Genomic DNA, 18,112 nt, shown 5'->3' with positions numbered 1-18,112 from the left:
GCCAGAGGTATTACGGCTTGTCCATCTCGAGTAGGCGAGTAACCTATAGTTAGGTTTCTTAAATTAAGAGAAGATATTGTGTCTGAGATAGGACACAGACATGAGTTTGGGAATTGCTTCTGTAATAGGAAGATAGGACTTTTCCTATCTTTGAAACTTAAGATAAGCAGTTAGGATATTTTTTTGTAATGAAGCCCCAGGATCCTAATCTTTACTCTCTCCAGGCCACACCTTGTGCCCTTATTTTTGTCCATTATCCAATAATAATTATTATTATGTTTGAGATGTCACGTTTTGACACAAGATAACCACTAATAATTAAATAAGTGCTACAGCCACGTTAAGTAAGTGAAGGAATTTCGAAGGTGTCATTCTGACTTCTGCTGGATTTGCGAGGCGAAAGGTCTGGGGATTGGGATGGGTCATTAGTGGACATGGTTCCGGTGTGAGCAGAGGGGGATCGATTCAGAATAACAAGTGACTCTGTGACATTATCGAGCCATGGGATGGGAGGCCGTCACATATCTCCCGAGATCAATATGTATGCAGTCTACTGTCGTCTTAGCCTGAGAGACAAATGACGTAAGACAAGACAACAAAATACAAGATAGGACTGGGCAACAGAAATATAAGATGAGAAAATAAAAAAAACAGAGGATGAGAAGAATCATGGTTACCACAGGAAGTCATGCATGTAACTTCTCAGAATTAGGTAATTCAATAGGGCTTCTAAAGGGAGATAATGTGTGTTTGTGGTTGGCTGCAAGCTTCAGCAAAACCTTTACTCATTTTCCAGCTAAATTGAACATTTTCTTCATGTTGGATTTACAATTGGAGAAATATGTTTGCTCTCTTGGCTCAATCTATGGACGATGGCCTTTTTTGTTGATTTAAATCCCCAAAACAGTTGCATTTATATTACTGCTTCATTAGCAATCAAGGCATAACATGTCATGCAAATTATCAACCTGTTAATGCACCAACAGTAGTTGCAGTGGAGCCAGCAACATGGAACTTTGTTAACTGATAGCTTGACTCTGCACAATCTCCCACACAGTATAAAACCACTTACCTGTAGCACTTCACTGTTGCTTTTCAAGAGACATGATGTTGGTATATGTGCCATTAAAAGGCTTTGTGTCCATAGTATACTGCGGTTGAATGGGTGACAGCAGACAGTAGGGTATTGTTACCTATGCCCTTACCCTCCCATCTTGCTTCATTTTATCTATCTAACACGCAAGAGCCTCCTTTTATGCTTCTATTTTCTTTTTTTTCTTTTCCTTTCCTTATGTCTGTGTCTCTCTGTCCACTCTTTTTCTCTCACTATCTTTCTGTCTCTTTTCTTTCCTGCCCTCTCTCACAGTCTATTGATCCAGGCCAACAGTTTACCTGGGAGAACTCCAACATGGAAGTCAACAAGCCAAAGAATCGCTATGCAAACGTCATTGCCTATGACCACTCCAGAGTGGTGCTCACCTCTGTTGATGGTAAGAGCTCATGTAACCACTCAACCCCTCTGATAGCCATTGACAGAGGCTGCCATCGCCTGAGACCTCCTTCACAAGTACCACAGACATTTTGTATGCCTGCAATAGAAATTAGAAATTAGAAATCCCCAGTTTAACCGCAAAGCACATGTACACTTTTTGCTTCAATATAGTGTGTTCATCATAACATGTAGTTAGGAAAGTGCCATGCATGGGGATTTATAATGCATTTTCATTAATCAATCTGCCCCGTTTTTTTCGAGCAACCTTATTTGATCAAATAAACTACACTGTGTAATATATCAGTTACATCCTTACTTCTTGTCTTTGTTACAGCCGTTCCAGGCAGTGACTACATCAATGCCAACTACATTGACGGCTACAGAAAGCAGAATGCCTACATTGCTACACAGGGACCACTGCCAGAGACACTGAGCGATTTCTGGAGGATGGTGTGGGAGCAAAGATCCAACACCATCATCATGATGACTAGACTGGAAGAGAAGTCACGGGTAAGGAGAGAAAGTGTCATTTACTATAAAAGGCTGACAATCACTGACTTAATTCCATATCAGTTAATTCTTTATGATTTAATGATGTGTTGACATGTGCATACTTAAAGATGTATTACATACATTATATAATGTAATGATAATAAACAACATATGAACTCAATCACTATAAATTATTTAATTGTGAATAATAAGTTGTAAATATGACTAACTCATAAGGTTTCTGCAGGGTCTTAAAAAGCCCAGAAAAAATAAAAAATTTAAAAATCAAAATTGTAGGCCTTTAAAAAGTGTTGTTTTCTAGGTCTTAAATAATTTATCTTAATTTTCCTACATCCATCCAGTCTCTTTCGGATTGTACCACAGACATAAAATGGATTTTATTCTTCAGCTATGGGGAAGTGCAAGTTACTTGGCTTGAAAAAACTGAATTTAGGTCTTGGTTAAAGCCAGTTGCTAACAACGTATTTGAAGCCTACTGCTAGAAAGCAATGAAACTGGGAACGTTGGGTGTACGGCCGCTGGAGTCTCATGCAACAATGGAGAACCATCTAACTGCTGTGGAGGGTCTCCAGCAAACGCCATCAGCCAGTTCTGCCAAGTATCTGGCGGCTCCAGCCCCGGCCACAGCACTACCTCCACACTGCCTAGACAAGACCCCCACAGCAGCTCTGCAACTCCCGAGCGACCTCCATGTCGCTTTTGGATCAGAGCCAACACTAAGAGCGGAGGTGCTCTGGGTCCTCCACACGGTGACTAGACACCAGTCCTATAATGTGAATGAGGAAATCGGGGAACTGTTTCAGGACGAGGTTTCCGGACTATGACATCTGACGTTTTTTTGTTTTTGTTTTTTTATGTCGTGATATAGATCTTACATTTCATAGTGTTCATTCATAATGGTCTTAAAAACATCTTAAAAAGTCTTACATTTGACTTGGTGAAACCTGCAGAAACCCTGATATTAGTCATAAACTAGTAAATAAAGAAGCCAGGGTAATACATTACTTTTTCATGTGATACCACATCCTACCACTACCTAGTTACTAGAGCTGCAAAGATTAATCGATTAGTCAACTATTAAATTCCTGACGTGTATGTATGTATATATTTATGTAGCGCAATGCCAGGGAAGTATAGTTACACCCAACAAAGCCTGAAGGCATATAGACACCAGCAGGATTTGTCAGCCTGATCAAAGTCACAAGCACTTCCAAGGATATTTTGGTTGTCTGTGGACAGTATCGCTTCATGTTGCTTCTCTTCTCCTGAGTCTTTGTCAATCTCTAAAAACTTCTCCATTAATTCCTTCTAAAACAGCTTTTTTACTATTTCCTATTTGCCCTCCTTCAAAGTGTTTGCCACTTATGGTGTTGGTAAGTTACCATGGCAACTTTGCATATGATGAGAACACGTGGATATACTCTGCAGAAAATAACAATTTTCAGCTAGATTATAAACATGTACTGTACATTTAGTTTTTCATAATCAAGGCAATTCTATTGCATTCGTTATGTAAAAACTGCTCAGAGTTCAATACTTGATAGCTACATATTTATTTTTGCAAAACCATGACAAGATTTTATAGATATCGAGAGTCTCATTTGTCTGAATTTGGCTCTTAAAAGCATCACCACTATAATGAAAACTCTTAAGTTGGAGTTAAAGAGGATTGTCACCCAACAACACCCGTGTTCTCCTAAAAATACATTCATGCTAATAAAAGCACAAAAAAGGAGCACATGGGCAACTTGAGATTCAAAATTGGGAAGGGTTTATTTAATTACCATCACAAAATCATGCTCATGAATTCCTTGGAGAAAATAACTCAGCATGGAGCCCTGCCAGTGCATGGTGCTTTATTAGTTTGTGCATTTGGGGGCCCTAAAGAAAGATACTCCCTAGACTAAGGACTGGAAGTAACATGGATTGTTAATGAAAGTGAAATCATTTCCAAAATTACTTCAAAACATACCATCATCTGTTTTAATTTTGATCTATGGATGCATTCAATCATTTAGGCAAATTGTGGGCACAGTATGTATGTCAGAGCTCATTTATTTGTACCTTGGAGAATATTTGCAGCGCAGATATTATTGATAAAATTATTTTTATTACACATTCAGTCAATCTCAGCGAGGATATACACATCCTCACAAATACCTTTCCATATATTTAGTGTGTCTGAGAGGCAATTTTTAGAGCTCTGTGACAGATGAACATGCTCTCCTGCTTTGATCTCAGACTCACAGCTGCACATACAGTACATGGACAGGGACAAAATAACCACACATAAGGATCTTGAAGAGAAATGAAACAGCCTCTCAGCCTGTCCCCACCTCCTACACACATTTTAGAATCAATTGGCCTGCCAACACTATGGCGAGAGACATAGAGAACCAAAGCACATTTCACCAATGGGGTTAGAAACATTTTTGCCCACTTATGTCAGGGTACCTTAAAACGGTTTGGAGCTGGAAGTTTAATTACACTCTTGAGCATGAAAAGTTTTTATCAACATTGCTGACATTTATACTATTGAAAGATGTTTCCTTATACAATATAAATAAAGGTTTAACAGCTATAAAAAAAACTATTTTGTTTACGTAATTACCCCTTGAGCACTGGTGTATGTCACAATTACAACCTCAGCTATACAGAAAAGTACATTTTTAGTTAAATTACAAATTTTAAATGACTTTTCATAATACATTATGAGGCATCTAACTGTGAATTGAATTGATTAAATTGTTTTTGCATCAGTCCCAGAAAATTAGAGTTATCTAATATGTGAAATTTTTCATGAAAAATCCTATCAGACTGCAAACTGCATCATACAAACAATATTTGCAAGTTGATAATGAATAGACATTTAATACTGTAGACAAACAAAAAACTGGCTGTACTCCTGATTAGACACATGGTATGCCACATTTTTAGTGATTTCTGTTATTTATTACTTCTGTTATGTTCTTTACATAAACACACATCCTCTGTCTATTTCTCTCTCACATATGCACGCGGACATACACATATGGTGAGTGAGTTAACCTCCCACCACACAGCCAGACTGATGTCTTATGCCAAACAGAGCAGGAGCTTGACAAATCTGATGAGATCCGGCAGCAGGCAAATTTCTGCTTCCTCTAGCATTATCATTACCAGTTAGTGAAACCCTAAAAGGTCAGGACTTGAAGTGACACCAGAGGTATTACTCACACTGTGTGTGTGTGTGTGTGTGTGTGTGTGTGTGTGTGTGTGTGTGTGTGTGTGTGTGTGTGTGTGTGTGTGAGTGAGTGTGTGTGTGTGTGTGTGTGACTAGATAAGGGGCCTGTGTCCTCTGCAAAAGGTCAGGTGGCGACATGTAAGAGCAAGGTTCAAAGCAGAAGCAGATGATAGTGAAACCTGCAGTGTGTGTGTGTGTGTGTGTGTGTGTGTGTGTGTGTGTGTGTGTGTGTGTGTTTGCAAGGGAGAATATGCCACCCAACAGCACAGAGATATTCATTACAATGGTGACTGCAAATCCATATGTTTGTACTGCAAGCGGTTCCCCATCACGCAATTGAGTTTCTCCTGCAAGGTCTACCTATGCCTCTGAATGGGAGCTGTCACCAGGGAAGGTGAAATGTGAGGGGGGGGAATTTTAGCACAGTTTGTTTGTCGATTTGTACCAGCTCACTGAGACAGCCCAGGTGCTTCCAAATGTCAACTCGGTACTGCGGTATCAATATGATTAGCTTACCCACGCCACATCTCTTCCTCTCGTGTTATCCAAATCAATAGCAGCAAGCCCATGCAATTCTGACAGTTTTCATCTGCTCAGTTTACATATGTAAAAAGAGAGTTAAGCAGACTTGGAGAGATTCTATGAAATGAAAATCTTTACTTATACACTTCTAAAATGTTTAGTTTTTTAGCTCATGCTGTTATTCAGAGTGCCTCTGTCAGGTTGAAAATTTGTTAATCTTCTTATTTAAGACACATAGCAGGTAGAGGAAATTGTTAAGGCCCAGAAGCCAATCAGCGGGCTATGCCAAGTGTTTAGATAATGATGTGACTAATTACCTCTAGATTCTTGCAGACCCTGTGAACTATTAAATTAGGTGTTAGAAAAATCAAATGTAGCATAAGTGTCCAACTGCCTGGCCTATTTTTGACTCCAAATTATTCAACACTAGTTTAGGACATATTTGCCCTACGTTTTCAGAACAGACGCCTTATTATTGCTGTTTTAAAACCGGAGTCAAACTCCAGGGACAGCAAGTAGTGACTATTATCAATCTGATGAGGAAAGGTTCATGTAAATGTTTAAGTGAAGGAGAGTTCAACCATTTTTAAAGTCCTTTTTTTGTTCCGGTCTAATGCCAATTGATCCTTGCCAAAGAGAGGGAGTAAAGTAACAATTGTGGCAAAGGGCAGTTTGTCATTTTCATAAATATACAGAGTGAAGTAAAGCCACTCAATGCCAGTGTTTGGAAGATCTTTAGCCTCATTCACAGTGAAGTTAGTTCTGTGCACATATGGAGCTAGGTGGCTAAACCTGCTGTCCCTTCACGGCAGGCATGAACAGGCTTTTAGACACATCTTCCTCCACAATGCAGCGCCCAATCATCACAAGTGCGCCAAAAGCATACATGACAAAGGGTTGCGAACCACCCGACAATTAGCTAATTGAAAATGATTGCAGGCCGGTAAAAGACAAAATGGGCTTTTTAATACCCTTTTGAAGCCTGCTTCAAATGCAGACACACATGGATGCACATGCACATGCTCAAATCACTTGTGCTCATTTTTTAGCAGGAGCTGACTCTGAGTCTTCAGTTTTTAATTAGACAGTGGACAAAGCCTCTGATCTGACCTCTCTAATGTTCCCTCCTTGTTAATCAGTGTGATCTTACAAGCCTCTCACGAGCCTCATGGTGGATGTTAGCGGCAGTTCACTCCTGACAGTGTGCCCTCTCTCTCGCTCTGCCAGGTGAAGTGTGACCAGTACTGGCCATCGCGAGGAACAGAGACTTATGGAATGATCCAGGTCACCATGCTGGACACTGTGGAGTTGGCCACTTACAGCGTTCGTACTTTCGCCCTGTACAAGGTACAGTACTGCCTTTTTCATTTGCACTTAACCATATAGAGAGGCATGCTCATGAAGGACATGTTTCCAGCCAGTAATTGCAGTTCATAATTTCTGGGGTCACATTTTTAAATGTAATTTCTTATTTTTCTAAAGACAGATAAAGGCTATTGTCACTGGAATCATTTTTTCATTAATTTTTTATTGGGTTTTAACATCCAAGATTGGTCTCTTGTTCTCTAAAAGTCAATAAGATATTTCAATTTTCCATTTGATTCATATACTTCAGTGCCATGATGATGTGACTGATGTGTGCTTTATTTCTCCCCTTCCTATTATAAATTCTAACATTATTATAATTCCTAATTAAATGCAAAGTCTCCAGCTGCAGCATTTTCTATCAGGAATGGTGACAAGGCCAAGAAACCTTTTCCGAAAAACTGTTTAATTAAAAAATGATACCCTTTATCTACAACTACACTTGTAGAATGATCACAGCCATTAAGTAGAACACATTATGTGCTGCTATCAAAGTAATGAGTGAACTCGAGACCTTTGCTTAAAATAGCTACATTTCTGATTAAATGACTAGTGCCAAATGTGTCAAATTTCAACTGTAGAATTTCAGCTACCTTTCATCAAAACAGTGTGACCTTAACCTAGTTAAAATGTTTTTTTCCCAGCCTGACAAAATGTATCTTCAAAAAGCAGCCAATTACAATTTACCATGTCAGGGTATCCACCTAAGCGCAAACTTATACCTTTCTACTTCACTGACTCTCCTGCAGAATGGCTCCAGTGAGAAGAGAGAGGTGAGACAGTTCCAGTTCATGGCCTGGCCAGACCACGGGGTGCCAGAGTACCCCACCCCCATCCTGGCCTTCCTACGGCGGGTAAAGGCCTGCAATCCTCCAGATGCAGGGCCTATGGTGGTCCACTGCAGGTGGGTGTAGACTGGAACAAGCTCAGTATGTGTGCATACAGTAAATAAACTGCTAATTGTCACCATCACATTTATTTATTTTGCATGGCTTGTTTTCTTCATGGGTGAAAAGGTTTGGTTAAGACAGGGTTGTGTTCTTTAATCAAAGATCAGTGCCAATACCCCGAAAGGACACCGCATTCAACAGAGATGCTGAAATCCTGTTTTTGGGGTCAACACCTTATTTTCTTCCCCATGAATTTGACCTCAATAGTTCTTTGTTTCCTATGTTCCAGCCAGTCGAAAAGCCTCTCAGGATGCCTCTACAATCACAAACGTTGTGCAGAATCTGCAGCGACAATAACATTATGCTCCAACTCCTGTGCTAGAAGGTGTAAATCAACTAATCTAAAAAGCAAAATGTCCAGTTTTCAGCTGTCAAGCAGAGAGAACATAATAGGACTGGAAAACTTACAATACATATTTTCAATGCATTTTGGCTCATCTTTATCTTTTTGACCACATTCAGATGAACATTCGTATACACATATAATCTGATGTTATGTGAAATTTCATTTTGATACACACATATGTGCGTACATCACAATAAGGGTATACACAGCAAAATAAGCTGAAGGTTAGAGAAATTAAGTTTTATTTAAATTAAGAAGTCTGAGGAAAAGTCTTGTGTTTGAGACGTTACACAGAGCATTAAAATCCTTCTCACACGAGATATTTATTGTTCAGGTCTATTTGTTTCAATCATAGAGAAATTAAGTTCACATTTTCATGCAAAAACTGACACCTTATAATACAATATATATAGAGGGAGAAACATAAAGTTATTTACCCCTCCTCTCTCTCTGCCTCTTTCAATCAGTGCGGGCGTGGGCAGGACTGGCTGCTTCATCGTGATCGATGCCATGCTGGAGCGCATGAAACACGAGAAGTCTGTAGACATCTACGGCCATGTGACGTGCATGCGTGCCCAGAGGAACTACATGGTCCAGACTGAGGACCAGTACATCTTTATCCATGAAGCACTCTTGGAGGCCGCCACCTGCGGCAACACTGAGGTTCCGGCACGCAACCTGTACGCCCACATCCAGAAACTCACCCAGCCCCCGCCTGGCGAGACAGTTACTGCCATGGAGTTGGAGTTCAAGGTGACTGATAAGCACACACTTCAGACAATGATTACTTTGGGTTCTATTTGATGAGTTTTTTTCGTGTAGTAAGTTTACTTTTCATTTTTACTAGTGCTGTTATTGACTCCTGCAGGATGTAATGAAGCATTTAACTTAAAGCTACATTGTGTAAGAATTTCTCCCATCTCATGGTGAAATTGTATATGACAACCAACTGAATATTACTTTCTAGCCCCTCCCATTCCGAGCGCGTTGTAACTCCTACGGTGGCCGAATGTATTTTAAAGATGGAGGCGCTACATGGCGGCCGTCATTCGAGCGAGTCGCTCGTATGTATTCTGAATGGCAGATTCTACGCTTATGAGAATACTTTGATTAGTTGGTGGAAGTCAGGGACGTCACTAGGATTGAAAGACAGGGGGGGCTTAGCCCCGAGGCTATGCAAAACGTTCCCTTGCAAAATCTTACTTACAAACTCTAAAGTTAGCTTTTAGATACATCAAAGCTGCATGGGGGGGATTTACTTCGGCCAGACTGTGCTCCTGCTGAGGTTTTCTTTAGGCTAAGACTTAACCGCTATCTATCTGCCCGTGTAAATGTGTGGTAAAGTAATACCATACCTAATCCTTCTCTCTATTAGATAAGTTGCAGGTCAAAATAAGACTATTTAATTACTAGGGGTGTAACGATACACATATATATATATTGAACCGTTCGGTACGAGGCTTTCGGTTAGGTGCGCATTACAAACCGAACGATTCTTGGACTAATCCTATTTCATTTTTTAAAAAAAAGAGCTTAAATTGTTTGAAATATAATGTTCTCAGAGCTGCTGCACTCAACAAGGGAGCCCAAATGACGAAACAGGCAACATGCTGTCTGCCCTTCCCACTCCTAAAGAAAAACACACTACTCCAGTCAGGCATGATACGCTGAACTAGCTTGTTGCAATATGGTTGACAAGGATTTAAAGTATGTCTAAATTTAATAACCTGATGGCGAGATGAATAATAGTTCTAGTATGTATGTATGTATACGTATGTATGTATGCATATACTGTATTGCCTAGTCTACATTTAGGCAACATCTACATACTTGTTTAATTTATTACAGCAAAGGAATGCAGAAAGTTAAGTTTGTCAGAATCAAGCATATATAATAAATATCATGAAATAATTTAGTTTAGGCTATGCCTTGGTGCTAGAGTATAGATTGGGCCCAAAAAAATCAAGCCTGACCCTTCCCGAGCCCGAGTTAAACCCGACAATTTTTTAATACGTGGGCCGTTATAACTGATGTTCTCAAATACAATTCTGAGTTGTTTGAACTACAGAAATCTGTTTAGAATTATCTTAATAAATAGAGGTAATGCAACAAGGACGTAAACTGCGCTGTTTGTTTATTCAGAATGGAATGAATCGCAAATGGATCCGAAAGAAGAAACGTAAAAAAAAAACTCGACCCTAGCTTCCTCAGCCGAATAGTGAGGGTAACAGATCAAGGCAGCAACATAATCCATATAGGAGACCATATAGGAGACTTTCTTGTCTCGATCACCTAATTAATACTGTCCTTCGGCACGGTATGCATGCTGACGCACTGGCCGTGAACAGTGCTACAGATTGGGGAGACACGATTTAGCACAGTTTACCTCACACTCAAGTCAGTGCAGGACATACACCCAGAGCTACGGAAGAAGCTGGAGAGGCATATCTTTCTCCCCACCGAAAAATGCTAATAAAGTAATGATTAAAAAAACACAAATGCTTGGTCAAGGGCCCGGCCTGGCCCGGCCCGAGGGTAGCGGTGGAAAATATGCAGCCCGGCCCGAGGGTCGGGTCGGGTCCGGCTCGGGCTCGGGTAGAGAATCTAAACTCTACTTGGTGCCTTTCTCTCTCTCTCTCTCTCTCTCTCTCTCTCTCTCTCTCTCTCCTAAAATATCTTCCAGTATCCATTTGTTCAATGAATTGAAGGATATACTGGTACGATAGCATTAACAGTGACACTATGATATTTAGGGACTGATATTGTTTTAATACTAGAGATAGCAGGCTATATTAATGGTTAAGAATAGAGAGCTTCGGATACCTTACTAAGCGAGCTATTTCTTGTATTTCACTCGTTTACACTAGCTAGACTATTGTTTTCTATAGCCAACTAAAATATTCCTTTATCTTTACCTCAAGTAAATGTAGCTGAAGTGAAGCAAGTAAAGTCATTAACAACAACTTACAATTTCACTCTGTATCACTCACTGTGTGTGAGGTAGCAAGTCCAGACCAAAGATTTGCGACAAGACAAGATAAATCCTGCAGCTACTTGCAACAAACCGGTCTGCAGCATTCTGAAAGCTGCCAGTTTAAACCAATGAGAAGAGACAAGACGGTGTATCATCTTCATAGCCATTGACTCTTTGCACTTCTGTCTAACTTTCGACTTTCCAGCTTTTTCGTAGCTGGATATATTATTTGTTGTTTCTAATATAGAATTTGGATAACGTTAATGATAGTGAGATACTTCCTACAGTTGTATTTTGACTGATAAATCGGCGAAAATAACATTTTATTTCTCTGATTTACTGATTTGTTTTAATGCTGCCTGGCGCTCTCTCTCTTCAGTAACTCTCTACCTCGCTCGTCCACATAACGTTACCGTGCAAGCGGCCGCTCGTAAGCCTCTCTCTAAAACACTGCCATTTCAACCAGTTGACAGTTCGTGAAATAAAAAACAGAAGAAAAAACAGACTGCAGTGCACGACGACACCAACAGATGAATGGTGAAGGAAGATTGATTCCACGTAGTGAGTGATACAGAGTGCACTGTAATAAAAAAAATCTAATTATTATTTTTCTTATTATTATTTGGGGGGGCTTAGGAACATTTTGGGGTAGCTTCAGCCCCCCTAAAATAAGCCTAACGACGTCCCTGGTGGAAGTAATTACACCTGAATGAGCACATATTTGTGAAAGAACAAAGATTTTTTTTTTACTAAGAATCAACTCAAAACATTACACAATGTAGGTTTAAGAAAAGACATTTCAGAATAGCTTTTTCTGATTTATAGTGCATTGGATAGTTTGCAGGGGTGACATTGTAACACTGTACATCAAGTGAGTTTTTGTTAATAATTAACAGAAATTAGAAAAAGTCTCAATCCACTCTGATCTGGATGCACCAGGCTGCGCTCGCACTTTTATTGTCTAACGTCATGAAAAATGGCATTAGACTGCAGTTGTGAATTCTGACCTCATGTCCAGGGTGTCGCTATTGTGCCGGTGTGATCATAGAGGTTTAAACATGTTTGAAATGATTAATCCGCCAAATAAGCCAATGCACAGGAATTGGTCTCTGTGACATTGGTGCTAAGACTTCTCAGCAGCTACAGTAGCACTGCATCAGTTCAAACAAACACACATCTTTCAGGGACAATGGGCCAGAACAAACACACACAAAGACAGCAACACGTGGAAAATTACAAAATGACTGACACTCGCACATACACACAGCTGGTGTTCAAGGTGACTTGCAATCACATGCACACGCACACCTTCTGTCAATAGCCATCGACTGCAATGTTATTACACACTTTCCTCCCAGCGCGACTCTGCCATTAGCCCTCTTATGACCATGATCCATTCTGTTTGAAGTGATAATAGCATCTACACTCCTGCCAACAATGGAGAATGAAAGAGTGAGAGAATGATTGCGGCGTATGTGGGGGCCACAGACTCCATGCCCACACAGTCTGGCCACAACACACACACATTTCTCCCGGAGTATCATGACTGTCCACACACACTCCTGTGCTGTCCATCTGTGCTCTGTCCGCTGCCAGCACTGAGCTTGTCACACCCATAGTCCTCCGAGCTCTGGGACTCTATGGGAGACAAGTCCACTGTACTTAGTTATACCTATCAGCAGCATTTCTTATTTATCTTGACAAGAAACCTTAAGTCTACATCTAAATAGAGACTTGACAGGGAAGCGTTTCAGACTTCCTTGTTTGTTTACTGCGGGTCACAGGTCACTCATTTTTTTCTCTCCATCCTTCTCCCTGTCTGATTTCTTCCAACCTTTTGTTTAAACAGAGACTGGCCAACTCCAAAGCCCACACGTCACGCTTCATCAGCGCCAACTTGCCCTGCAACAAGTTCAAGAACCGTCTGGTCAACATCATGCCTTTTGAGTCCACCCGTGTCTGCTTGCAGCCCATCCGTGGCGTCGAGGGCTCTGACTATATCAATGCCAGTTGCATTGATGGCTACAGGTAAGCAAAAGACTTCAACTTTAAGATTTGAGCTGCTTACGACGACAATGAGTGAGGTTAAAGTGCTGAATTTGAGCTTTAAAGGATAAGGCTGCATTGTTCTATATTTATATATAATATAGAGATATACATATTTATATTAACAAATCCTATTAAAAAGACCACATCTTTCATCTCTCAATACTTTCCAACTTGACTACCCAATTGCCATACTACTTTTGGCTCTCATCCACAAGCCCATTTGTTCTTTCTGGGGAGGTATTCTTAAAAACTGGTTCACAAATGTGTAGTTCCCAAGGCTCAGTAATTTCCCAAAACAGCTGTAGTTTTTAGTAAACTTTTTTAGTAAAAGTTACTCAAATGGGAGCATTTGTTTTGGACTATTTTCAGTGACGGATTAATACATATTTGGTACTCTAGTGAGTATTTAATACATGTGCATTGTTCACATACATTTTGTGGTAAAAATGAAGGACTTTAAATGCAATGAGGCTAAAGGAGCATCTATGCACTGTCTGGGAGTGTAACAAAATGAAAACATTCTGGAGGGAGGTGATCAATAAAACCCTGTTCATCTTGTCTGTGAACATTCCACTTGACCCTAAGATCAAGGAGGTCCTTGTATTATTATTATTATTATGGTATTACTGAAAAACAATAAAAACATTGGAAAATTGGAAAATTCAGCAGAACTGTGGTCCTAAACAACACAACACATACAAAGCAACCAAAAATCTTTATTTATGGCCCACCAACTGAGTAGGTTGGACCAGACTGAAGGCAAAAAGTGAAGATGGATGCCATTTAGGCCTGGTTGGAGCATTCTGTAGATGTTAATGAGTCACATACTTTAAGGTAGAAATATCGAAGGATATGTTACACATTCTAATTACTTGCTTGTCTCCTATAATCACACATGGTTCCTCTGATGTGGATGAACATCCTTAAATAAAATCTGAGAGTCTACACTTTAACCTCACAGTCAAATCCAATGTCCTGGAGAACAAAGCCAGCACAACAAAAATTGCATTACTGTCCTAATACCTTTCGGACTGCAGTTGTATTCTGGCATCAGAAGTTGTTATAGGTGTGAAAAACTCAGTAGGTATTCACAGTGGATTAGATGAAAATGTATGGGAGGGGACTGAAGATGGGTCCCCACTGGGAAGTATTCAGATGCAAGAATTACACCCGGCTCTGTCAATGTGGCTCTCGTCCGCTGAGCTACTACCGCTTTCATATTGAAGCTACTGCATGTCATTGTGTGCTCTGTGAGTCCAAATTGCTTCCTAGAGTTAGGAAGATGAAAAGGCAGCTCTCTGTTTTGTACCTGTATAAGTACCACGGAAGAGACAGACAGAGCTGACTCTCTGTGGTTGAAGTGCACAGGGAGGGGATGGATTTAGCAAGCCTGAAACACCATTGAGTCCATATGGGGTTTTGCTTCGTACGAGTCAACACCTCCACACTCCCACCCCCTAACTCCCTCCTCTTTCCCCAGTCCTGTTGTTAATGATTCGCAGAGGCAGAACCTCTATTGTTGCTGTGTAAATAGCATAAATGCAGCAAGAGATGTATAATGAAGTGTGTTTTCCAAACCCCTCCCTCCCTTATTTTCTCCTCCATGTTCTCTGCTTTTCTCTCTTTTTCCTTTTCTATTCTTCTCCTTAATCTGTCTTCTTCGCAAACTCTTTCCTCACTATCTCTCCTCCCACCCTCTTCTCTCACTCACCATCTTAATTTTCCATCCAAACATCATGGCAGACAGACATATCCGGGTGGGGACCTGTTGTGTGCACAGGCGGCACTGTGTGATTAAGCCACTTTTCTAACAGGGGCCTCCAGTGCCCTTCACCCCAGTGTCTTCAAGAAAAGCCAATAATGCCAATGCTAAGCTAATGAGAGGCAAACCATTGATTCCAGCTATGCTATCAGGGGCGGGAGCCCTGGATATGCTCCGATGCAGGCTGAAGTTTTAGCATTGTAATGAGGTTGAAATGAAACGCTATGTCCTCAAGCACTGCAGTCATGTGGGATGATGCAGAGAGTGCTTTCTGCTGTTTGGCAGAGCGCTCATCAGGACACTGTGTGCAGAGAAGTCAGTATTGTGTGATACGGTTAGAATTATTTTTGTTTTGGTTAGGGGCTGTATTATGGGGAGGTTAGAGGGGTCCATCCTATCAATTTGAAATTTAGCATTCATCCCCGTGCTTAGGTTTGCCTCCCTTTCCTTCTCTTCTCTTTCTTCCTCTTCTGCTCTAACAATCCCTTTTCCTACATTTTCATTTTCTTCCTTCTCTCCTCTCCTCTCCTCAGCAGTCAGTTTTACTTTGCGCTCTGATGACCAGCTGGAGAGAGTAGTGCTCACTCTTTTCAACTCCTCACATTTTCCTCTTTACATTTTCTCCCTTTACTTTGTACATCTCCTCTCTTTACTTCGCATTTCTCTTTCCCCCGTTTTCATCTTTCTAATTTGATTTCTTACTTTTTGCCTTCCTCACCTCGTATGCCGTCTTCTCTCCTCTGAACCAATCTGTTGTTTCTTTATTTGTGCGAGCGAGGCTCTGAGCATATTCTAATCTCCCGGTTCCACATTAGTGCCTTGCCTGCAGCACCTTCATTAGTTGTTCAGCCGTGGCTCAGTGTGTGACTGAGTGTGTGCGTGTATGGTAGCGTGTCTGAATATACATGCGAAACTACTGCACGCGTATATGTGTACACCTGAATGCAAACTTACATGTGCTGCAAACGTGAGTGTGCGTGCACGATCATGTGTGTGTTTTGTGTTGGGTTACTCAGCTCCCTCTCACTCTGTTGATCGGTGCGCTGCTGCCACCTGCTGTTTGACAGAAAAACTGCTGCTCAGCTGAAGTCACGTAGGACACCAGCACAGCTCTGGCTCGGTGGATGAGCTCATCTCTAGTTTTGTGAGCATATGAAGAGCTCTCTCTCTCTCTCATTCTGTGATGCCTTACAGAGAGGAAGGAGGACGATGTAGAGGATATATACAGGCTTAAATAGCTCAATGATGATGATAAGTGCCAAGGATTGTTTGCTATGTTCATTAAATGTGTAGGAATTTATCTAGTTGGCATTAGGGTAGCAGGGGCAATTCCAGGATTTTTTAAGTGGGGTGGCACATGGGGCATAGAATACAGCATAGAAAATCTGCTCAGAAATATAGGAAATATTGGATAGGATAGAACAACACAATGTAATTCTGCTAAATAAAACATCACATTCATTATTAACTTCACTTAATTTCATTTTAAACAAATTGTATATCCAAATACCAAACACATTTTCTATAAGCTCAGTCTGCCACTTTTTTTTTTTACACAATTCCAGTGCTGGTTCCATGGTATCAGAATTTTGGATAGTTGTCATGGAAACATTAATTGATCATGTGACAAGGGCTGGGAAGATTGGCTGAACAAGCAGCCAAGTATCACTACTTTTAACCAATGGAAATCACAATTGTCAGATTGACAGCACTCTATTGATTGGGGAGGGGGCAATCATATTTCAGCTGGGGCTGGTGCCCCCCTTCTAGCCCCGCCCCTGTAGGGTAGAGACAATTTTGACAAACAGTAAAAGGACAACAGGACCGTACATCCTCCACTACAATTTGCAGCTGAACGCTTTTAAGCAGAATTTCATTGCCTTTCCTACAAGTCATGCCACTGTAGGTTCCTTGTATACAAATGTCCACTAAATGGTATGTGTTGCTTTGATAGAACAAAAGTGGAGTAACACAGAAAGCTCTTCCCCAGCCATTGAATTTTATTTGAATACATTTGTGTTTGAATGAGCACCAGTTTTTTGCATGACTTATATCTTGTTATTAGATATTGGGGTGCGAGATGGTTTAACAGCCTCTACAACAGCAGCACTCCTTTATCATTAAATCCATTTCTGGTTATTGCTTTGTGATGTGCTTTATAATACCAGTTGTAAAAGCACCATAAAGTTCATAATGATTATGTGTTATGATTAATTCCTGCTTCCTCTATGTGGTGTTGTGTCCTTAGACAGCAGAAGGCCTACCTGGCCACACAGGGCCCCCTGGCAGAGACCACCGAGGACTTCTGGAGGATGCTGTGGGAGCACAACTCTACCATCGTTGTCATGCTCACGAAGCTACGAGAGATGGGACGGGTAATACATAAACACATATTGTAACAAATGCATGCACCTGTAAGGCCCTTGGACCATTTCAGGGAATGATAATAATGTTTATAGGTCAGTTCAGCTATGCTACTGCATCACACTGTTCAAATATTAATTCATTCCAACCCTGAACAGTAATTTTGGTTGAAAGTTAACTTCCTTATCACCACGACTGGAATACATCTGGGTTGAAACTAGCATGCTTGTCAATAATTGGTTGTATTCCAAGCATACTGATGATTCTCGAACTGCATGACTGCATCGAACTTTGTAAAAGAAAACAGGATGTGTTTTGGTAATAAGGGAGCTAAATATTGACTTTTTAAAAGTGTTTTCTTAGGCAGACCCTTTATAGAAATACACTAATAATTTTGGAATAGCACCCCTACTACTTAAGCTAGTTTGGACCTCAAGAAAGTTTAGAGTAGTTTTTTCAAAATAGCAACAGTGACCTTGAAGAAAATGTGGGGATTTTGGGAGGGGTCATGAGGCAGCACAACAAAATCAAGGAATGAATCTTAAATTTAGT

The 18,112-nt window shown here is 40.6% G+C and overlaps 1 protein-coding gene across 3 annotated transcripts in view; it reads left to right on the top strand.

The window, feature by feature from the left end:
* The window catches only part of ptprfb (protein tyrosine phosphatase receptor type Fb), a 180,385-nt gene that overhangs the window by 157,358 nt on the left and 4,915 nt on the right, over nucleotides 1-18,112 (top strand). For all 3 annotated transcript variants that reach the window (XM_078264242.1, XM_078264243.1, XM_078264241.1), the window contains 7 exons: nucleotides 1,367-1,490; nucleotides 1,827-2,002; nucleotides 6,978-7,097; nucleotides 7,865-8,019; nucleotides 8,879-9,164; nucleotides 13,235-13,413; nucleotides 17,445-17,571. In XM_078264242.1, the coding sequence (XP_078120368.1) occupies nucleotides 1,367-1,490; nucleotides 1,827-2,002; nucleotides 6,978-7,097; nucleotides 7,865-8,019; nucleotides 8,879-9,164; nucleotides 13,235-13,413; nucleotides 17,445-17,571 (1,167 nt within the window). The remainder of the gene's footprint in view (nucleotides 1-1,366; nucleotides 1,491-1,826; nucleotides 2,003-6,977; nucleotides 7,098-7,864; nucleotides 8,020-8,878; nucleotides 9,165-13,234; nucleotides 13,414-17,444; nucleotides 17,572-18,112) is intronic.

This window comes from Sander vitreus, chromosome 12 (assembly GCF_031162955.1).
Source record: "Sander vitreus isolate 19-12246 chromosome 12, sanVit1, whole genome shotgun sequence".
NCBI classification, from domain to species: Eukaryota; Metazoa; Chordata; class Actinopteri; order Perciformes; family Percidae; genus Sander; species Sander vitreus.
This window is presented reverse-complemented; position numbering and strand designations above follow the sequence as displayed.